The 18,795-nt window shown below is 44.0% G+C and overlaps 1 protein-coding gene across 9 annotated transcripts in view; it reads left to right on the top strand.

Moving 5' to 3' along the window:
• LOC308573235 (unconventional myosin-IXa-like) overlaps nucleotides 1–18,795 on the top strand; it is a 192,305-nt gene that overhangs the window by 115,714 nt on the left and 57,796 nt on the right. For 8 of the 9 annotated variants that reach the window (XM_081169961.1, XM_081169962.1, XM_081169963.1 and 5 more), the window contains 10 exons: nucleotides 4,036–4,148; nucleotides 5,708–5,868; nucleotides 6,569–6,777; nucleotides 9,896–10,012; nucleotides 10,702–10,890; nucleotides 12,337–12,384; nucleotides 13,690–13,801; nucleotides 14,356–14,417; nucleotides 17,419–17,611; nucleotides 18,545–18,673. In XM_081169961.1, coding sequence (XP_081026087.1) covers nucleotides 4,036–4,148; nucleotides 5,708–5,868; nucleotides 6,569–6,777; nucleotides 9,896–10,012; nucleotides 10,702–10,890; nucleotides 12,337–12,384; nucleotides 13,690–13,801; nucleotides 14,356–14,417; nucleotides 17,419–17,611; nucleotides 18,545–18,673 — 1,333 coding nt within the window. The remainder of the gene's footprint in view (nucleotides 1–4,035; nucleotides 4,149–5,707; nucleotides 5,869–6,568; nucleotides 6,778–9,895; nucleotides 10,013–10,701; nucleotides 10,891–12,336; nucleotides 12,385–13,689; nucleotides 13,802–14,355; nucleotides 14,418–17,418; nucleotides 17,612–18,544; nucleotides 18,674–18,795) is intronic. The other variant, XM_081169965.1, reaches the window with a different exon arrangement.

Genomic DNA, 18,795 nt, shown 5'->3' with positions numbered 1-18,795 from the left:
ACTTCAATAAGTAGTTCAAGATGCTGGCCTTTCTGAATTGGGTAACTATAGTTCCTTGTTTCAAATGCAGTGGGAAACTGTAGTTGACTGAAGACTTTCTGGCTTTTCACAAGTGATCACACTTGGACTGCTGTGTACAGTTGTGGTTACCACAGTTCAAAGATGATATTTTAGAACTGGAAAAGGTGTAGAAAAACTCAAAAGGTTGCGGGCAATTTCTCTATATGGAAAGGTTATCATATTTGGGGATCTTTACTTTCTTTTTAAAATGTGAGTGAGAAAAGTATGATAGTGGTATGCAATATTCCACTTGAGAATATTGAATTAGCTTTGAAATGTAAAACTTATCTGACTGAAGTCCTTATAGTCATTCATAGTCCATCCGATAAAGCAGGGGTGTGGAATTTTTGACTCTCCAGATGTTGCTCCTATCACCACTGGCCATTGGCCATGCTGGCTGGGGATGACTGTAGTTGTAATTCAGCATCATCAGGAGGGCCAAGAGTTCCCGACACCTGCAATAAAGTATGAGCTTGTCTACCAAAGCTAATTCACAATAAGAATGTGTTAATGTTTAAGGGGCCAGGAGGTGCTTGCTGGGTTTTGTTTCAGCTTACAAATGTTTACACTGATGCAGCATCTTCTTTGCTCATGGTAAATGAGTTGGATCAGGCACAGCTAAGTACCCAAAGCCCTTTGGCCCCTGTCTAGCAAAAAAGGGGGAAACAAGCAATTTTCCTGTTCTGCCTTCTAGACATAGAAGCCCCAGTGAACCCCTTTTTGCATGAGGGCAATGTCATGACTCTTGTGACTTGACAGACCAGATCCCTTGGGAAATTATGGTTGCTAGGTTTGGAACAAGCCAGGATCCTAAAAAGGTTAGCAGACTGACTGAAATAAAGCCGATGGAATCAAGAGAGAAAAGAAACGGGTACAGTAAATGCACACTGGGACGCGGGTAGCGCTGTGGGTTAAACCCCAGAGCCTAGGACTTGCCAATCGAAAAGTTGACGGTTTGAATCCCCACAACGGGGTGAGCTCCCGTTGCTCAGTCCCTGCTTCTGCCAACCTAGCAGTTCGAAAGCACGTCAAAGTGCAAGTGGATAAATAGGCACCGCTCCGACGGGAAGGTAAATGGCGTTTCCGTGTGCTGCTCTGGTTCGCCAGCGGCTTAGTCATGCTGGCCACATGAACCAGAAGCTGTACACTGGCTCCCTCGGCCAATAAAGCGAGATGAGCGCCGCAACCCCAGAGTCGGCCACGACTGGACCTAATGGTCAGGGGTCCCTTTACCTTTACAGTAAATACACAACTTGCAGGGGGTTACATACTGGATATCGCTCCCAAAGCCAAAATTATGTATAGTCAAAGTATATTGGGTTCAGTGGGGGGTTGAACTGTGCAAATCTTTTTCCCCAGACACCCACCTCCTTTCCAATCCCCTTTTAATTAAGTTATTTTTTAAAACAACAGCAACAACTATAAGCCGTCTTTTTTGCCAAGCACATAAAGCAGAATGCACACGAGTTAAATGTCCATAAATTACAGGCTTATTCTACTATTTTATTGAGGGTAAATGGAACAAAAGCAGTGTATAATATCTACAGTACGTTATATAACATTTGGAGAAATAGAGTTCAGGTCTGGTCCAGAGCAACTATACAAGGGAAAAACTCCTTCACAACCACACAGCCAATCAGAGCTCTAGATTGAAGAATCAAAGCATTCTGAGTGGTCGCTAGGCAACACAACTGCTCTCTTGCTTGACAGTTTCAGCATCAGTAGGATAATCCCTGGTGTTATCCTGTACTTCAGGCAAAAAACGACTTCAATAAGTAGTTCAAGATGCTGGCTTTTCTGAACTGGGTAACTATAGTTCCTCGTTTCAAATGCAGTGGGAAACTGTAGTTGACTGAAGACTTTCTGGCTTTTCACAAGTGATCACACTTGGACTGCTGTGTACAGTTCTGGTTCCCACAGTTCAAAGATGATATTTTAGAACTGGAAAAGGTGTAGAAAAACTCAAAAGGTTGCGGGCAATTTCCCTATATGGAAAGGTTATCATATTTGGGGATCTTTACTTTCTTTTTAAAATGTGAGTGAGAAAAGTATGATAGTGGTATGCAAAATTATGTGTGGAGGAAGACGATAGTGATGTATTTCCCCCTTGTTATACTAGACCCCAGGGTCATCCAGTGAAGCTGAATGGTGAGAAATCTGGGACTTAAACAAAAAAATACTACTTCGCACAAAAATCTATTGATTTTGCCAGCATATGACGTGGTGACGGCCACCAGCTTAGCTGACTTAAAAAGGGAATCGGACAGATTAATGGAGGCTAAGACTTGTAGTGACTACTCATCGTGAGGGCCACGGGGAACAACAACAGGAGAGGGCTTTTGCTCTCGCATCCTACTTCTGGTCTTCCCAGAGGCACCTCATTGGCCATAATGGCAAACAGGATTTTGGGCCGGATAGATCTTTGGTCCGCTCCAGCAGGTCTTTTCTCAGGCACAAGCACAAGTCTTGTTCCTGTATCATCTTACTAAACCAAGTTAAGTTCAAGGGACAAGGCCAAGGAAAATTAAAGGCCTCTACCAGACTGGATTTTTGAAGTTAAACATCATCAAAATAAGCAAATTTAAAGAAAACCGGCAAGATGGACTGAGAAAAATTTAGCTGTGGACTTGAGACCTCCAGGCCAACAGCATACAGACTAATGGACATGGGGAATCCAAACTGGGGAAGGGAGGGGGAATTTTAGAATCCAAAGGCTATGTAACCAACTTTTTGAATCTTCTTCTATCTTTTATCTTCTATCTTTCTATATAACTTTGGTATTTTGATTTAACATGTTTTGGGGGGGGAAAAGGGGGAATTCGTGGAAGGAAACGGGGTAGATCTTGGAGGAATTTTTTTTTTCTTTTTTCTATTTTGTTAAGGATATTGTAATTTAAATTGGCTAATAGGTACAACATATTAGGTTTGAATTGGGAACGAGAGCTTGTGGAACTAACTTAGGGAAAGGGGAATACAGTCGGGAGGGGGAGGAGGGAGTCCCAGAAAGAAGGTTATGAAAATAAGGGTTTAAAGTGGGTCTTTTTATTTCTTTCTTTTCTTCATCTTTTCTATCCTTTCTATTCTGTTATTATTGGAAATTTTAATAAATATGATTAATAAAAGAAAAAAGTTCAAGGGACAAGGCAGTGCATATAGCAACTCTGGGAAGGCAGGCAGGCAGGCTAGCTATGTCGTGTTGCTGATTCATACATGTATCTATTCAAAAGCTATGCACAGTGAACTTCTGCCTGCAGGTCTCACCTGGCCTGAATCCACTTAAGTCCAGAAAAGGGAGAGTGGGGCATTATTTTACTATTGCTTCAGTGTTACTGTTGAAACTGAAAATTCACAGCCCACTGATTTTGAGTGTAGTGAGGACTCCAGCTCCTCTCCCTTCCTTTCCCTTATCTAGCCCTACACTCAATCTCATCAGGGGGGAAAATCATTTCCAATAAGCTGCTTTGTGTTCATTTCTCATATCTGAATTTCCAGTAAACTGCTAGACACCGCCCCACCCCACCCCAACCTTGCTGTGCCTGGAAAAGTTGCTATAGCAAACCTCTCTACCATAATCCATAATCACATCTTATAAAGAGGGTGTGAAGCATTTTCGGAAGTATAACTGGAGTCCACAGGCACCACCTGGCAGCTTCCGAAAATACATCAGACAGAAAATAAACATGGAGCTCCTTGCTGTTTTCTCTGCTATTGACTTTCTGAGCCAATAGTGGCAGGCGACTGATTCCTTCCCTCTGTAACAAGGGACCTGTAGATGTTTTCCTTATATAGCTGGTTCTTTGGCAACCAAGCAGAAGTCAAGGCAAACCATTTTTCCTCCAAGTATATTTTTCATAGTGAGTTGTATTCTCTGCAGCAGCTTAAATATCTACACCGTTGTACGATGATTGTGTATCCTTACAATATCCAGCGACCTTGTGGGTTCTGAAGTATTTATTGTGCTTTTAATTGTTGCAGCTGCTACAGCGCTTCTCTTCAAATGAAGGCCAAACAACGCTCCACAAAACAATGTCCCAAGGAGAGATTGGAAAACTGGCAGCTGCACAGAAGACTGCAGCTGCAGATGGAAGGTATAAAATGTCTAGCCAAAAGAAAGGGGGAGAGTTAATTGCGTCTAATTTTCTTTTTCCTTCATATCTGCATTTTATTTCCTGTATGTGTGGACAAATTTCAAAAATTCTCTTCATCAACATATTTTGTTTTCTCATTTGCATAAAAGATTATACATTTTGGAGGGAGGAATTGGTGCAGATAACATATTTGACTGTATGATTCCATTTGCGGAGTTAGCTCTCATGAGATGATGAGAAATGCATCTGCATGGAATAGAGCTGTCATTGGAATGCTCAGCACAAGAGATCCTGTGGCATGTAGGACGTTACAGGGTTTAGTTCAAACAGTTAACCCAGGAGAAATTGTTCATTAAAATCAATCTGCTGTAATTTAAAGTGTATCTGAATGACCAGAAGCGTTTTCTTCAATAATTTTTGTACCACCTTGTTTTCACAACTAATGTGTTTTCTGTATATGAGGAGTTACTTTGTAAAGGAGGCTTTTCACAGGGAGCTGGTCTGTATGTTTCTAAGGGTTAAGGAAGCAGTTATGAGCAAAGGAAAGTTTGTTCATGGCATGGCAGAGACTTTAGAGTCTCTGGTGATACAGGAGATTAAGTGCAGCAATGATACAGCAACAAAGAAAAATGAACAGTGTAAACTAACACTGCCTTGCAAAGTTTCTTAAAACTCATAGGAAGCCTCTGAGGAGAAACTGTATGAGTGACTATTTCAGACATTCCACACAAGTAGAGAAAGAAGGGAAAGATTGCTAGTCATTAACACTCTTACTTGCAATGTCTGAAGCTGCTCTCAGCTAAAGCAAAAGTGAATTGACTGCCAAATCTATTCTTATAGCCTCCAGCAGCTTTGGAAGAATGGGAAGAAGGTGTAGTCCCAACTCTGGTTATAATACTTGATAGTGATTGGCTGGAATTTGATGGGAAAGGCAAGACCATCTTTTGGTCCCACCAAAAGATGCACAAAATATGATGGGTGGGGCAGGAAGCGATCCTCTCTTTCTTTGTAGAGAGACCTGCATCGCACTTTGAGCACCTTAGCTGTACTACAAAGGTTGTTTTTAATTCCAGACTGGCAATTAAAACAACCTGACCTTGTTGGAGGATACATATGACTAAATTCTATATAAATCTCTAGTAGGAGGCAGCATTCTATAATGTGCTATTTAAGCACTGTAGCATTAGTTGACTTGGTTGCTTGACAAATCTTCCTGAGAGCTAATGACTTAACTTAGAGCCAGTTCAGAAGCATGTAATTGAGATGAGAATAATGCAGTTAACCACATTTTAAAAATATATTTCTGAAAGGGTTCTTTATTTGTTTGTTTGTCCCATATTTAAAAGCTGAACTGATGAAGCCTTTGTATGAAGCTGTGTGTGATACAATGTGGAATTGAATTAATTGGATTGAATGTTCATACTCTCATTACTTTCCTCCTATTTGCCAAGTGACAATTAGAAAATGTTTAGGAGGGGATATTTACATTGCAACAAGAGCGTACGGGATAAAACTGGCAGCCTGACTTGAAGCAATTTCTCTTTTCATTTGCCTTTTAGCAGGCCTCAAAGAGCCAAGATGAGATTTTGGGGGAAAGGGAGACAAGTGGAGAAGAAAACACACAGGGAGAAGCTTTCTACCCAGTCAGAGCTGTTGGAGTTGCATTCTGATCAAGATGCACCAGGAAGGGAGATTATTTCAGGTCTACAACATGAAGAAGGTAAGAGAAATGGCACTATTGCATTTTTATGCAGATTTCAGGTAGTGAGACGTTACATATGAGACACAGAGGAAAAAATAAGCAGTGCGGGATTTCATACCAGTTTTGATCTATACTGTTTACAGGGGCGGGGGGGGGGCAAATTCTGATATAAGTGCTTGATACAGGGTGACAATCTCTGGGTTATTTGTGGGGCATAGGAATTCGTTCATTTCCCCCCTCCAAAATATAGTCTGGTCCACCACATGGTCTGAGGGATGGTGGACTGGGCTGAAAAAGGCTGCTGACCCTTGTTCCATACTGTTTCCAGGGGGAGGGATTCTGACATAGGTGCTTGATACAGGGTGGCTGCAGGACAACCCTTTGCCAAATCATAATGTACCACTCTGTAAGCTAGTTGTCTCTCTTGTCTTGCCAAGTAGTAAGGAGGAACTTTCCCAATGGTTGCAAGCACACTGTAGAAAGTTAGCTCTTGGCAGCTGTATCCAGTATTTGCCCATAATTTGCCTTAGATTTCCTAGAATAATCCTGACAATGCAGTGGGTTGGGAATCCTTTAGGCATGCAGCAACTCCTTGTGCACACGTCAAGGTTCCAGAGGAATAAAGAACCTTTGAACTGGAGCCTTGATGCTTGCAATGGATGTCTGAGCTGGAAGACCCTGCTGCTTGATGTGACATGCATTACTTTGCCCTTTTTAGAACTGACTCCCCCAAGGAGTCCTGAGTTGTCTGGCATCTATCGAAGGGAATGTAAGGAGAACAAAGAGCCGTCTCCCAAGGTAAAGCGAAAGCGCAGCCTGAAAATCAGCAATGTGACAATGGAACCTGCGCAGTGGCAGAATGACGCCCTTCAGATCATAACCAGCGTCAGTGACTTGAAAAGCATGGATGAGTTCCTCTTGAAAAAGGTAACTGAACTTTAAAAATGGACAGCCCAAGAGTCCTGCATCTCATATCTTTTATCGAGAAAAATTACAAAGGGTCGTTTTGGCACGGCCATTAGCCATTATAGCTATATTATGAAGGCAACTGAATTCCAATTAGGCCACAAAAGCTGGGTGGAATGCACTTATTGCCTGTAGCCCTGTTTTGTGCTTTTCATGGAAGCATCTGTCTGGACTTTGTGGGGAACAAGAAGCTAGACTAGATTGATCTGATAGCTGGATCAAGCAGAGCTCTTAAGTTATAAATAAGTAGAATTGCTTATAAGATGGTCTTTTAATTGTGGGTATCTTACTATTCTATGACAGGTCGCTTCCGCCTCACAGCGGGGGCGTGTTGCGCTCTGGTCTCCCGGACACACTTCCTCCCACCTCAGCGTGGGTGGGGCAACGTCCCGTGTCACGACGAGGTGTCCTGGCCATGTCACAGCACTGAGCACCCAATCAGGAGGCTCGGGGGCATGGCCGGGATGATTTACCGTATTTTTCGCACGATTGGACGCACCGGACCATAGGACGCGCCTAGTTTTTTGGGGGGGAAATAAAGGAAAAAAATTTTCCCTTTATTTCCCCCCCAAAAGCAGGTCAGGGAAACCGAACCAGGTCGAGGAACAGCGGGATAGTGGCGCTGCGCCTCCCTGCTGTCCCCCGAGCTTGTGGGGCTGGCTGATGTCTGCCTAGCGCGCGGGGCGCTCTGCTTCAGGGCGCCCTACCCGCCGGGCGGCAGGCTGCTATCCGCAGCTTGGGGAGCCTTGTGGGGAACTGCTGCAGGGCTCCCCACGCTGCGGATGTATGCCTGGCGCGAGGGGCGCTCTGCTTCAGGGTGCCCCACCCGCCGGGCGGCAGGCTGCTATCCGCAGCGTGGGGAAGCTTGCGGGGAGCTCCTGCAAGGGTCCCCATGCTGCGGATGTGTTCCCAAAGCGCCGGGAGCTCTGCTTTCAGGGCGCCCGACGCTCCGGGAAGCAGGCTGCTATCCGCAGCCTAGACACGGCTAGCGGAGCGCTAATCCCGAAGCTTGGGGCGTGCGGAGCTCAGCGTGCCCCAAGCTTCTGGGCGCCGGCAAGGTCTCCGCTAGCCCTGGGAGAGCCCCGCGACGTCGCGGGGCTCTACCAGGGCTAGCGGAGACCTTGCCAGCACCCAGAAGCTTAGGGCGCGCTGAGCTCCGCACGCCCCAAGCTTCGGGATTAGCGCAGTGGTCCGCTAGCCCTGGGAGAGCCGCGCGACGTCGCGGGGCTCTCCCAGGGCTAGCGGAGACCTTGCCGGCACCCAGAAGCTTGGGGCGCGCTCAGCTCCGCACGCCCCAAACTTCGGGATTAGCGCAGTGGTCCGCTAGCCCTGGGAGAGCCGCGCGACGTCGCGGGGCTCTCCCAGGGCTAGCGGAGACCTTGCCGGCACCCAGAAGCTTGGGGCGTGCTGAGCTCCGCACGCCCCAAGCTTCGGGATTAGCGCAGTGGTCCGCTAGCCCTGGGAGAGCCGCGCGACGTCGCGGGGCTCTCCCAGGGCTAGCGGAGACCTTGCCGGCACCCAGAAGCTTGGGGCGTGCTGAGCTCCGCACGCCCCAAGCTTCGGGATTAGCGCAGTGGTCCGCTAGCCCTGGGAGAGCCGCGCGACGTCGCGGGGCTCTCCCAGGGCTAGCGGAGACCTTGCCGGCACCCAGAAGCTTGGGGCGCGCTCAGCTCCGCACGCCCCAAACTTCGGGATTAGCGCAGTGGTCCGCTAGCCCTGGGAGAGCCGCGCGACGTCGCGGGGCTCTCCCAGGGCTAGCGGAGACCTTGCCGGCACCCAGAAGCTTGGGGCGTGCTGAGCTCCGCACGCCCCAAGCTTCGGGATTAGCGCAGTGGTCCGCTAGCCCTGGGAGAGCCGCGCGACGTCGCGGGGCTCTCCCAGGGCTAGCGGAGACCTTGCCGGCACCCAGAAGCTTGGGGCGTGCTGAGCTCCGCACGCCCCAAGCTTCGGGATTAGCGCAGTGGTCCGCTAGCCCTGGGAGAGCCGCGCGACGTCGCGGGGCTCTCCCAGGGCTAGCGGAGACCTTGCCGGCACCCAGAAGCTTGGGGCGCGCTCAGCTCCGCACGCCCCAAACTTCGGGATTAGCGCAGTGGTCCGCTAGCCCTGGGAGAGCCGTGCGACGTCGCGGGGCTCTCCCAGGGCTAGCGGAGACCTTGCCGGCACCCAGAAGCTTGGGGCGTGCTGAGCTCCGCACGCCCCAAGCTTCGGGATTAATGCAGCGCTCCGCTAGCGGTGGGAGAGCTGGGTCTCCCTCTGCTAGCAGATAGCTTCCTGAAGCCTGGAGAGCGAGAGGAGTCGGTGCGCACCGACCCCTCTCACTCTCCAGGCTTCAGCGAAAGCCTGCATTCGCTCCATAGGACGCACACACATTTTCCCTTGCTTTTTAGGAGGGAAAAAGTGCGTCCTATGGTGCGAAAAATACGGTAAACCCCGGCGCGATGCCATTTTGTTCCCTTTTGACCTCTGATATTGCAGTGAGGAGGCAGGTGCACTGTGCCTCTGTTTCCTCATGGTACAGAAACACACTTCTTGTGCATTGTGGCAGGACCTCTTGTCAGTGGGTCAGGGACCACCAGTTTTGTGAGACTGGAGGGCAGGTACCCCATAATAGCATCTCCAAGTGCATTTCTTAATCTTCAGAGGTGTGCAGGGATTCACTTTATATGCAAGAAAGTTAAGAAATGCTCTCAAAGTCCCCCTTTGGCATGGGGCTAAGTCTACTCCCTGCCCCTAGTGAGAACAAGTTTAGCTCCTTTTCAGCTGTGCCCCAAGTTGTAATTGCCATATTTACACAAATGTAATCTGCACTTTTTTTGCCAAATTACATCGCAAAAATTAGGGTGTGCATTAGATTTGATGGCACATTTATATTCACCAGCAAATATTTTTTTTGGTTTAAAGGTTTTGAAAATTCAGGTGCGCATTAGATTTGATAGCACATTCGATTCATGTAAATACGGTAGCTCACACCAGAGCATGATGGAATTAACCGTATCATTCCCTCCGCCTCTCAGGTTCTTTTACTCATTAGCTATTGAAATTTAATGATATGGTTTAACTTTATTCTGTTGTTTCACAGATGAATGATCTTGATAGCGAGGACTGCCAAAAGGATACTCTGGTGGATGTTGTCTTTAAAAAAGCCTTGAAAGAATTCCGACAAAATATCCTCAGTTTCTACTCATCGGCTTTGGCAGTAAGTTGCAGGGCTTCTATGTTATGAAGTGAAGAACTTTAGCTTGTAGGCTCTTGGTTGCTACCAGATTTCAAAACTTTGCAGAATCCTTAAAATATCTCATTATTATTGCATACCAGGGTGACACTTTAGCTCTCTTAAAAGGGGGAAGTGAATTAACATCTGACAGCTTCTCTAGGTTGACTACAGCTCATGGTTTGTCTAGAGCAGGGGTAGTCAACCTTTTTATACCTACTGCCCACTAATGCATCTTTTTTGATTGTTCAATGGAAGGAGGATTCAGCTTGTGCCATAGAACCCCCTACTCGCCTACTGCCTACCTAGAATCCTGAAACGCCCACTAGTGGGCGGTAGGGACCAGGTTGACAACCCCTGGTCTAGAGCAAGAAAACCCATGAATCCAGTTTTGAACACAACACTTAGCCAAATCATGGCTTAGATCACAGCAGTGTGGCAGCAGCAGGACTAGAAGGAGGAGCAAAGTGGCTGCAATATTCTGTTCATCTATGTGATAACAATATTAAGAACAAACAAAGCTAATTAAGTTTATTACTTATAATTTATGTTTGCACTATTGCTCTACTGTTGTTGAGCTTTGATTTAAACTCATACAGTACTTGCTTTGTATTGCAATATTTGAAATTTTGCAGATCGAACAAAATCCACTTTCACTTCTTTGTTCCTTATAGATGGGTGATGGAAACTGCATCCGGTACAAAGACCTACATGCCCTCTTTGAACAAATTCTGGAAAAAACAATGAGGCTTGAACAAAGAGACTGGCGTGAATCGCCTGTCCGGGTGTGGGTCAATACATTCAAGGTGTTTTTGGATGAATATATGACGGAGTATATGCCTTCGAATTGTACTGCCTTAAAGGTAAACTGGTCTGGCACACCCTACTGAATTATTACTCGTACATCGCACTGGAATAAGGATCACATTCTTTTTCTGTACTTTAAGAACCTCCCTCTTGTGACCTTACTGCCTCTTAAAGCTTTGTTTTGTAGAAAGGGAATTTGTTGCTGAGGTCCTGGCACTAACCACTTTCCTTGCAGTTTGTAATATCTCTCATAGTCTCCCTAATTAGTTTGTTAAATAACAAATGCAATTTGAAATGCTTAGCTTGCAGTAATCAACACAAAATTAAGACCATGAAGCGTCAGTGTGAGGTGAGAAGGTGAAGTGGCAGCTCTGGGAGGAGAGAAGGCGTTGTGTGCATACCTGGGGAGCAGCAGCTGCCAATCCAGAGCTCCCTCAACCTCAGTGCTACCTCATCCCACCCCAGTGAGCAGTGATGCTACCCCCAGAAGACTACAGCTTTACCCACACAAGCCAAACTCCTCTGTTGCAGAGCATAATGCTTTACTGGAGATGGACATCTCTTTTACATGGCAAAACCTTTGTGCTTGTGGACTGCTCATCTCTAGAAAAGCACATGGATGAAGATAATTTTTGCAAGCTATTGACTGTATCCTTCACTAGTCCTACACAGAATAGGCCCATTGAAATTAATGAACACAACTAACTTAGGTCCATTAATTTCAGTGGGTCTACTTTGAATAGGGCTTAGTTACAGGGCCAGCCCATCCATGAGGCAAGGTGAGGCAACCGTCTCAGGTGACCGGATCCACAGGGGCAGCAGATCCTAATGCAGATACTTATTCAGGGCTGGCCCACCCATGAGACAAGGTGAAGTGACTGCCTCAGGTGGCAGGATTTACTGGGGCAACAGATCCCAATGTAGATCTTCCCTCACCCCTTCTTCCCTGGCAGGGAGGGGGACATCATTTGGGGGTCTGCCTCAGGTGCCAAGATGTATTGGGGCCAGCCCTGCTTAGTTGAATACAATCTCATAATTGTGTACTCACATCTTTTAAATGGCTGCCATTCTAGAATAGAACCAAGTCTTTTGGACAGAGCTAGAAGCATGGAAAAACATGCAGAGGGCAGCTGTTTAGTACTCAAGTAGTCAGGGCAGGATTGTTCTTTAATTTATTAGTCCCTTTGTTGGGTATCTTTTAAAAGGCACTGGTATCACCATGGCAGCAGGATTCTAGACCCATCCAATCACGCCAGAGCTAATTGAGCAGTGTCTTAGGAATGCTAGAGTGCTGCAGGCTGGATGTGAAATGACAGAGGGATGTACTGGGCAGGGGAGAAGCATTATGGGAGATACCAAATGTCCACCTGACATTAATTGGGCCCTTGAAAAGTGCTTGTGAAGGATTGAAAGATACATGAGGAGGCAGAATGAACCGGAGGGGTGACTGGGAGAACAGATTCTGAACCTGTTAATTTCTGATTTAGCTCTTTCTGTTTCAGGTAACCAAAACAGAAAGAAAAAAGAGAAGGAAGAAGGAAGCAGATGTTGTAAGTTGAAAACTTCCTTCTTTTATTGTTTAGTTTAAATGCATTATTCTGCACCAAGTATTTAGGAAGGTCTGTTCCAGGAGTAGGGAACCTGTGACTCTCCAGATGTTGCTAGACTACAACTTACATCACCCTTGACCATTGGCATTTCTGAGTGGGGCTGGTGGGGGTTATATGTGCAAAGGGCACCAGGTTCCTCACCCCTGGTCTATTCCCCCATAATGAACTCAAACAGTACAACTACTGGTCCACAAGTTCATTAGATGTTGCTTGTGTGCCTCTTGAATCCTATTGGCTTATATTCTTGTATGCCAAGTTACATTCTTGTAGTCATAAAGGAATAAAGTACTTTTATATATTTCAGAAATTAAGCAATCAGCTCTGTAACATTTGTGCCACCTAGTGAAGCAACCCAGAGTTATAGATCAGGAACAGATCTTCAGAAAGCATGTTTTTTGGTTAATTTTATAGTGGCTATAAGACAGCTTTCATCAACTTGATGCCCTCCAGTGCCAAGCGTTGGGAGTTGTAGTCCATAATATCTGGAGGGTACCAGGTCGGCAAAGGCTTCTGTGGGATAATGTACTAGCTGTGTGTATGGACGCACATTGGTAATCTTAACTGAAATATGTAGAACATTGGGGCTTGCCTTTATGGACAATGGGATTCATAGTTCAATTTACTTCAGTCTGCTTTTGGTGCTTATCCGAGTGACACTCTTCGCATTAACTTGGCTGTGGTTGAATTTATAGATCTGCTTGCCCTAACAGCTATTTTTAGAATGAACTACAGACTGCAATTAGTTCACTTTATAATTTGAATCATTAGACTACTGTCCCGCTGTTGAACAACCCAGATCTTGCTGAGCATCATTACTAATGACAAGAAAATTGGGGCTCCCCAGTTGCACAGTCCCTCGTGAACTAAGATATGACAGTGGGAGAATATCAAAATCTCACAAGTCTTAATTATGAGCGTCAGGGACTAGAATTCTCTGCCAGTACTCTGCTTTCTAATAACTTTCTAATGGTTGTAACTTTCTGGGACAGCCACAGCGTTGGATGGATTATGAGTCTGATCAAGTAGGACCTTTTTATATGTTAAATTGTTTGGCATATCACATGCATTCTGGGATGTCAGGGAGCCAGCAGGGCCAAGAATGCGCTTTTAGCATTCCGCCCGAACAGTGAAATAGCAGCTGTCTGAAATGCTTTGGTATAGCTTAGTTTAGCTTTTTAGCAGAAGGGTAAACACTCAAAACTGTTTTCAGCTGTCACTGAATGTCAAACTGAATTTTTCTTGTAGGTAGAAGAACATAATGGTCACATTTTTAAGGCCACTCAGTACAGCATTCCCACTTACTGTGAATTCTGTTCCTCCCTGATATGGATCATGGACAAGGCCTCTGTTTGTAAATGTAAGCATGAAACATTTACTCTTACTGATCTACTATGCACTCTTCCCATCTGCACTCTTTCCTTGCTTTTTTTTAAATGCCCCCCCCTTAATAGGCATTTGTCTTGGATCCAAAAAGCATATGGAATATAATAGTGACTATTTGCATGTGAAAGTTTTCACTGTTTTCCCTCTTTGAAATCAGTCAGAAAAAGCAGCAGCAAGTTGTAGTGTACAAACAAGCCATATTTATACCATCCTATTTCCCGATATTAAAATTATGCGCCCAATTCCTAAAATCCACCCTGCCACTGTCCTCTGCTTATCCCTTCCATGACACAAAGTAGTTCAGGATGGGCACAGGATGGGCACAGTCAGTTGCCAACAGTGAACAGCATGTTCTGAAGGCCCTTCAGGTTTTAAATCCTGCATTTGCCCCAAAGTTCTAATGCTGGAGGGAATCAGCAGGTGTGATGGGGTGCTCAACCAATTCCCCCTTTTTAAATGCTTTCCTGTCAGCAGCAGCCACAGTACAGCAGCATTCAAGTGTATTAATTGTTGTGTTCCTGATTTCAGTATGCAAGCATGCTTGCCACAGAAAGTGCTGCCTGAGGACTACAACCAAGTGCCCCAAAAAGGTAAGGTTTCTTTCATCTTCAGTTTGCAGTGGTTTTTCAATATTCCCTGATATAACTTGCATTATCGGATAGTGAAGGACCTCAATTTGAAATATGGAAAATCCAGATTGCTATGGCAACGTGAGTCTTCTGCTAGGCTCTCGTCTTCAACTCTGCAGCATAGGTTCTTTGTCAGCCCCACTTACCACATGGAGAAAGCTGTTCATATCTTCCTAGAAATCTCACAGTATATGGATAATGTAGGACCTGTGTTGCAACTGCCATAGCAATATTGATTTTCTAAGGCCTTTACTATAACTTAAGTGCCTTAGTATTGACCATTTGATTCCACAGCACCCACTAATTTTATACTCCTAGTTTCCAGATAAATGAGTAATGAATATGAAAATAAGGAAAATTTATTTAGTTGCTGGCCTGCCTCTAAACTGTTCCTTTTCATTTTTCTGTGTTTAGTTCATTCAGTCAGTGGCTGATGTGACTTTGGGTAATGTATTAGGACGTAGCATGGGCAAAACTGTGATATTTGAGATATCCTTTGAGATATTCTCAGGGTATATGTTTTTGTGAACCAGGGTGGCTAACTCTTTCTGTATGTAACTAGCAGTCTTTTTCTTTTCACTGGGAAGCCTGGAAATACATTTGGATGTATTTCTTTGAAGCAGTTTCAGTTTACGTTGCCCCTGATCTGCCCGATCCAAACCCCCCCCCCCATCCCCCGGGTTGTGCATGTGCTGTGTTGTGAATAAACCAGATTTGCACAATTTCTGATAAACTGTAGATGATAGGTCATACACAGTTAGGGTACCAATTACTGGAAAATAAATAAGATGGTTGTACTGTTTATTAGAAATAAAATACTAATCTAGCTGTTTTGCTGGGCCTGCTGTCAAAAATTTAGCAAACAAGAAATGAGGGTATTCCATCCAAGTAAAATCTAGATAATGTGAGGTTTTCCCATACTAGAGGCTAAGTTGTTTGCTCCTTGGATCTTGTGTATTAAATGTTTGAATCCAGAAAAAGCAAGCTTAGAAAGAATAATAGTACAGTAATGCTGGAACAGTTGGCTTGAGATGATTTTGTTATACTGTTGTGGTATCACTGAGATTTTATCTACTTTGAGTCAGGGTTTTCCATTTTAAGAATGTATCAAGTTTTTCAATGATTACAGAAAATGTAACATGAAATGTGAATGAAAAAGTTTATTGAAGAATTTAGCCAAATCTCATGACTTCTGTGACCTTGGGGCCTACCTTGTTATTTGGAAACTTTTTGGTTAATACTTCCTGGCAAATTCAGTCTAAAGCAGTATTCTTATATCAAGATGGTGCTTCAATTCAGGAATGTATTGTTATGCCAAATTTAGAAAATATTAGTGGATCTCAGACATTCTCTTATCTCCTGGTCACTTCATTTTAGGAGGGCTGTCTATTTTCCTCCCTTTCAGTTGCAGCCCTGTAGTTTTTTAGTCATAGTTTGCAGTGACTGATCATTCTTATGCCATAATAAAGAGTGCTTACAGGGCTGTCACAGCAAAAGTTAGATTATGCTGTAATCCTAAGGAGAAGAGTCTGTAATACCTCAACCCGCTGTTTGACCCATTTTCTTCAGGCGCATTCCTGCATGGAGAGCCTTACCCAGTGAAAATCGCTCCCTTTTTTCATGTGTTAATTGTCATGTTGAATGAGAAAAAAAGATAACCAAATGCTGGAAGATCCTGGTGTTGTGTCCCCTTTCTCATTCATTCCTTGGGTTGGGAACTCTTTGCACTTATGATCCAAGCTTGCTTTATAGCCCTGCACTTTCCCCCTCAGTCAGTAGCTCTTGTCTAGGTGGAAGTGTATCTTAACTGTTGGCTGTGGAGTCTTTAAATGGTACAATATGAAAAAAGCATGTCCAGGTCTTCCAGTAGCCTCTTTGGCTGTGTCACAGCCTAGTCATGTTAATTTCTGAGGCTACTGATGGCTTATTTATCTCTGCACTGAGAATTCCTACTGTTATGCATTCACCTGCAAAGCTGAGGCTTGTGGAATGGGAGTCCTGCGCTTCAGCAAACCAAGCAGTAAAGCCTAGAGAGAAGGGCAGAGTCAGGAGCAGCCTTGGATGGGGACTGCTTTTCAGAGCCATTGACTGCGGCTCCACTTTTAGCTCTAAGTTTTTCCTTTGCTGTTAACTGGGACTGTGGTGCTGCTGCTAACACAGTGGTGTGAACCCAGGAGTATAACAAGAACAACATGTATCTAGGAAAAGGCCTTTCCTCGGTCTCTTATTCTTATTCTGTACTATGCAGATTTATAGACTTCTTCACAATATAAAGCCAATGAAGTAGTGCACAAGATAAAAACAGACTAAAACTAGGTGCCAGGCAAAAAGCTATCCTTTATAACCAGCTCTTTGGCCTTTGACTATCTGTGGGCTTTGAGAAGTGGATGGGATGTCTTTAATGTAACGGTTTTTTCCTGAGACTCAGAGTGTTTCCCTATGAGGGTACCAAAGAAATAATGTAGTTTGTCAAAGGAGCTGTGGACTCAAAAAGGTTGAAAACCTCTGCTTTAATGTGTTCCCTCCCAGTTTTAATGTCTCTTTCTAGGGTTGGTTGGTTGTATGTCGCTTTGAATTGCCTTGGCAAGAAAAAATGACAAACAAATAAATACATAAATAATAATAAAACTGACAAAAACAATTTCTAAAAATAATATCAAATTCTAAAAATAATATCAATTCAACAAACTCTAAAAACAATAAAAACCATCTATATACAAACTGTAAAAGCAACAAAAGAATTTCATCAGATAAAGGTTTTAAAACTCCACAACTGTCTTTCAATACCATCTCTCATAGGTTTGAAAATTTCACAATTGCTGTTTCTAAAGCTATGTGCTTCTCTCATGCTTGAACCTGTTACCAGGATCCATCCTAATGCATCCTAGGTTCACTGAACTATGGACAGTATTGATGTGTTGCCTCTTAAAAGACACTGATAACCTCATCTCTGTTCCTCTAGTACGATCCTGAGCTTTCCTCGCGGCAATTTGGGGTTGAACTCTCCCGTCTGACCACTGAAGAGCGAACAGTGCCATTAGTGTTTGAGAAGCTCACCAGCTATATAGAAATGCACGCACTGTACACAGAGGGCATTTACCGGAAATCCGGATCAACCAATAAGATCAAAGAGTTGCGGCAGGGACTGGACACAGGTGAGGAAGCCTTCTAGAAAAGAGGAATCTTCTTCCTCCTGATGACACGCAACACAGATCCACACTGTTTTAGAGCTATAGGCGCAATTTGCACATCACTCCTAATTATGGTTAAGGAAGCTTGATTAGACTTTGGCATAATAGCTGAATTGACAAATAATTTTTAACTATCTGCCAGCAGACCAGAGCTGGAACGTGCTTTGAAGTGAACCATAGTTTGTGCCAGCTTTTGTTCGCTCTTTGAATGGATATTTTTAAAATAGAATTTTTATATAATTTTATATAATTATTTTTAATAATTAAGATTCCCTCCCCCTCTTTCTTTTTCTTTTCCTTTCTCCTCCTGTGATGAGACTACATTTTAATATTTTAATGTTGTATTTTAATTTTGTTTTTAAGTTGTATTCATTCAACTTATTTTTATTATTGCTTGTTAGCCGCCCTGAGCCCGGCCTTGGCTGGGGAGGGCGGGCTATAAATAAAAATTATTATTATTATTAACTATAGCTATGGTCATTGTGTCGTCACCAAGGGCTTGTGGATTATAGAATTGTGTGTGCTGAACATAAGGAAGATGAAAACAGATAAGCAGGTCTTGACAATGCGTTTCTGCATGTTTGCAAGCTTGGAAGCTCAAACATTGGTTTGGACTCTAAAATCATAGTTGGCTGTGATATTTGAAGTTGACTTTTTGTATTGTATAGAAGGGTAACAAAGAGCTCACTAGTTTCTGACCCATCCCCACAAGCAAATCCTTGAAAGCATCCTCTGTGCTGTGTCCATATGATTTTGTAACCTGTTCTTAGGAAGAGGGTTTTTGTCTGCCTCAACTGTTACGTTAGCATAGAGCTGTTGGCTTGATCACTAAGGGATAAAATATAATTTCCTTAACAGTTTTCTTCCAATCTGCTTGCCTCCTTCTCTTTTAACTAGATATTGAGAGTGTGAATCTTGATGACTACAACATCCATGTCATTGCCAGTGTGTTCAAACAGTGGCTGCGGGATTTACCTAACCCTCTCATGACATTTGAATTTTATGAAGAATTTCTGCGAGCTATGGGTAAGAAAATGTGTACTTGCAAATGACGACTGCTAAAAACCTGCACAAAAAAAGGAATGAAGTTCTACTTAGAGGAGTTCAACTTTTTTTTAAGATACTGAACTAAAAAGTTTCATTTCCCA

Source organism: Podarcis bocagei, assembly GCF_964188305.1.
Source record: "Podarcis bocagei genome assembly, chromosome: 14".
Classification (NCBI taxonomy): Eukaryota; Metazoa; Chordata; class Lepidosauria; order Squamata; family Lacertidae; genus Podarcis; species Podarcis bocagei.
Note: the sequence above shows the minus strand (reverse complement) of the source record. Positions and strands in the feature narration are given on the sequence as shown.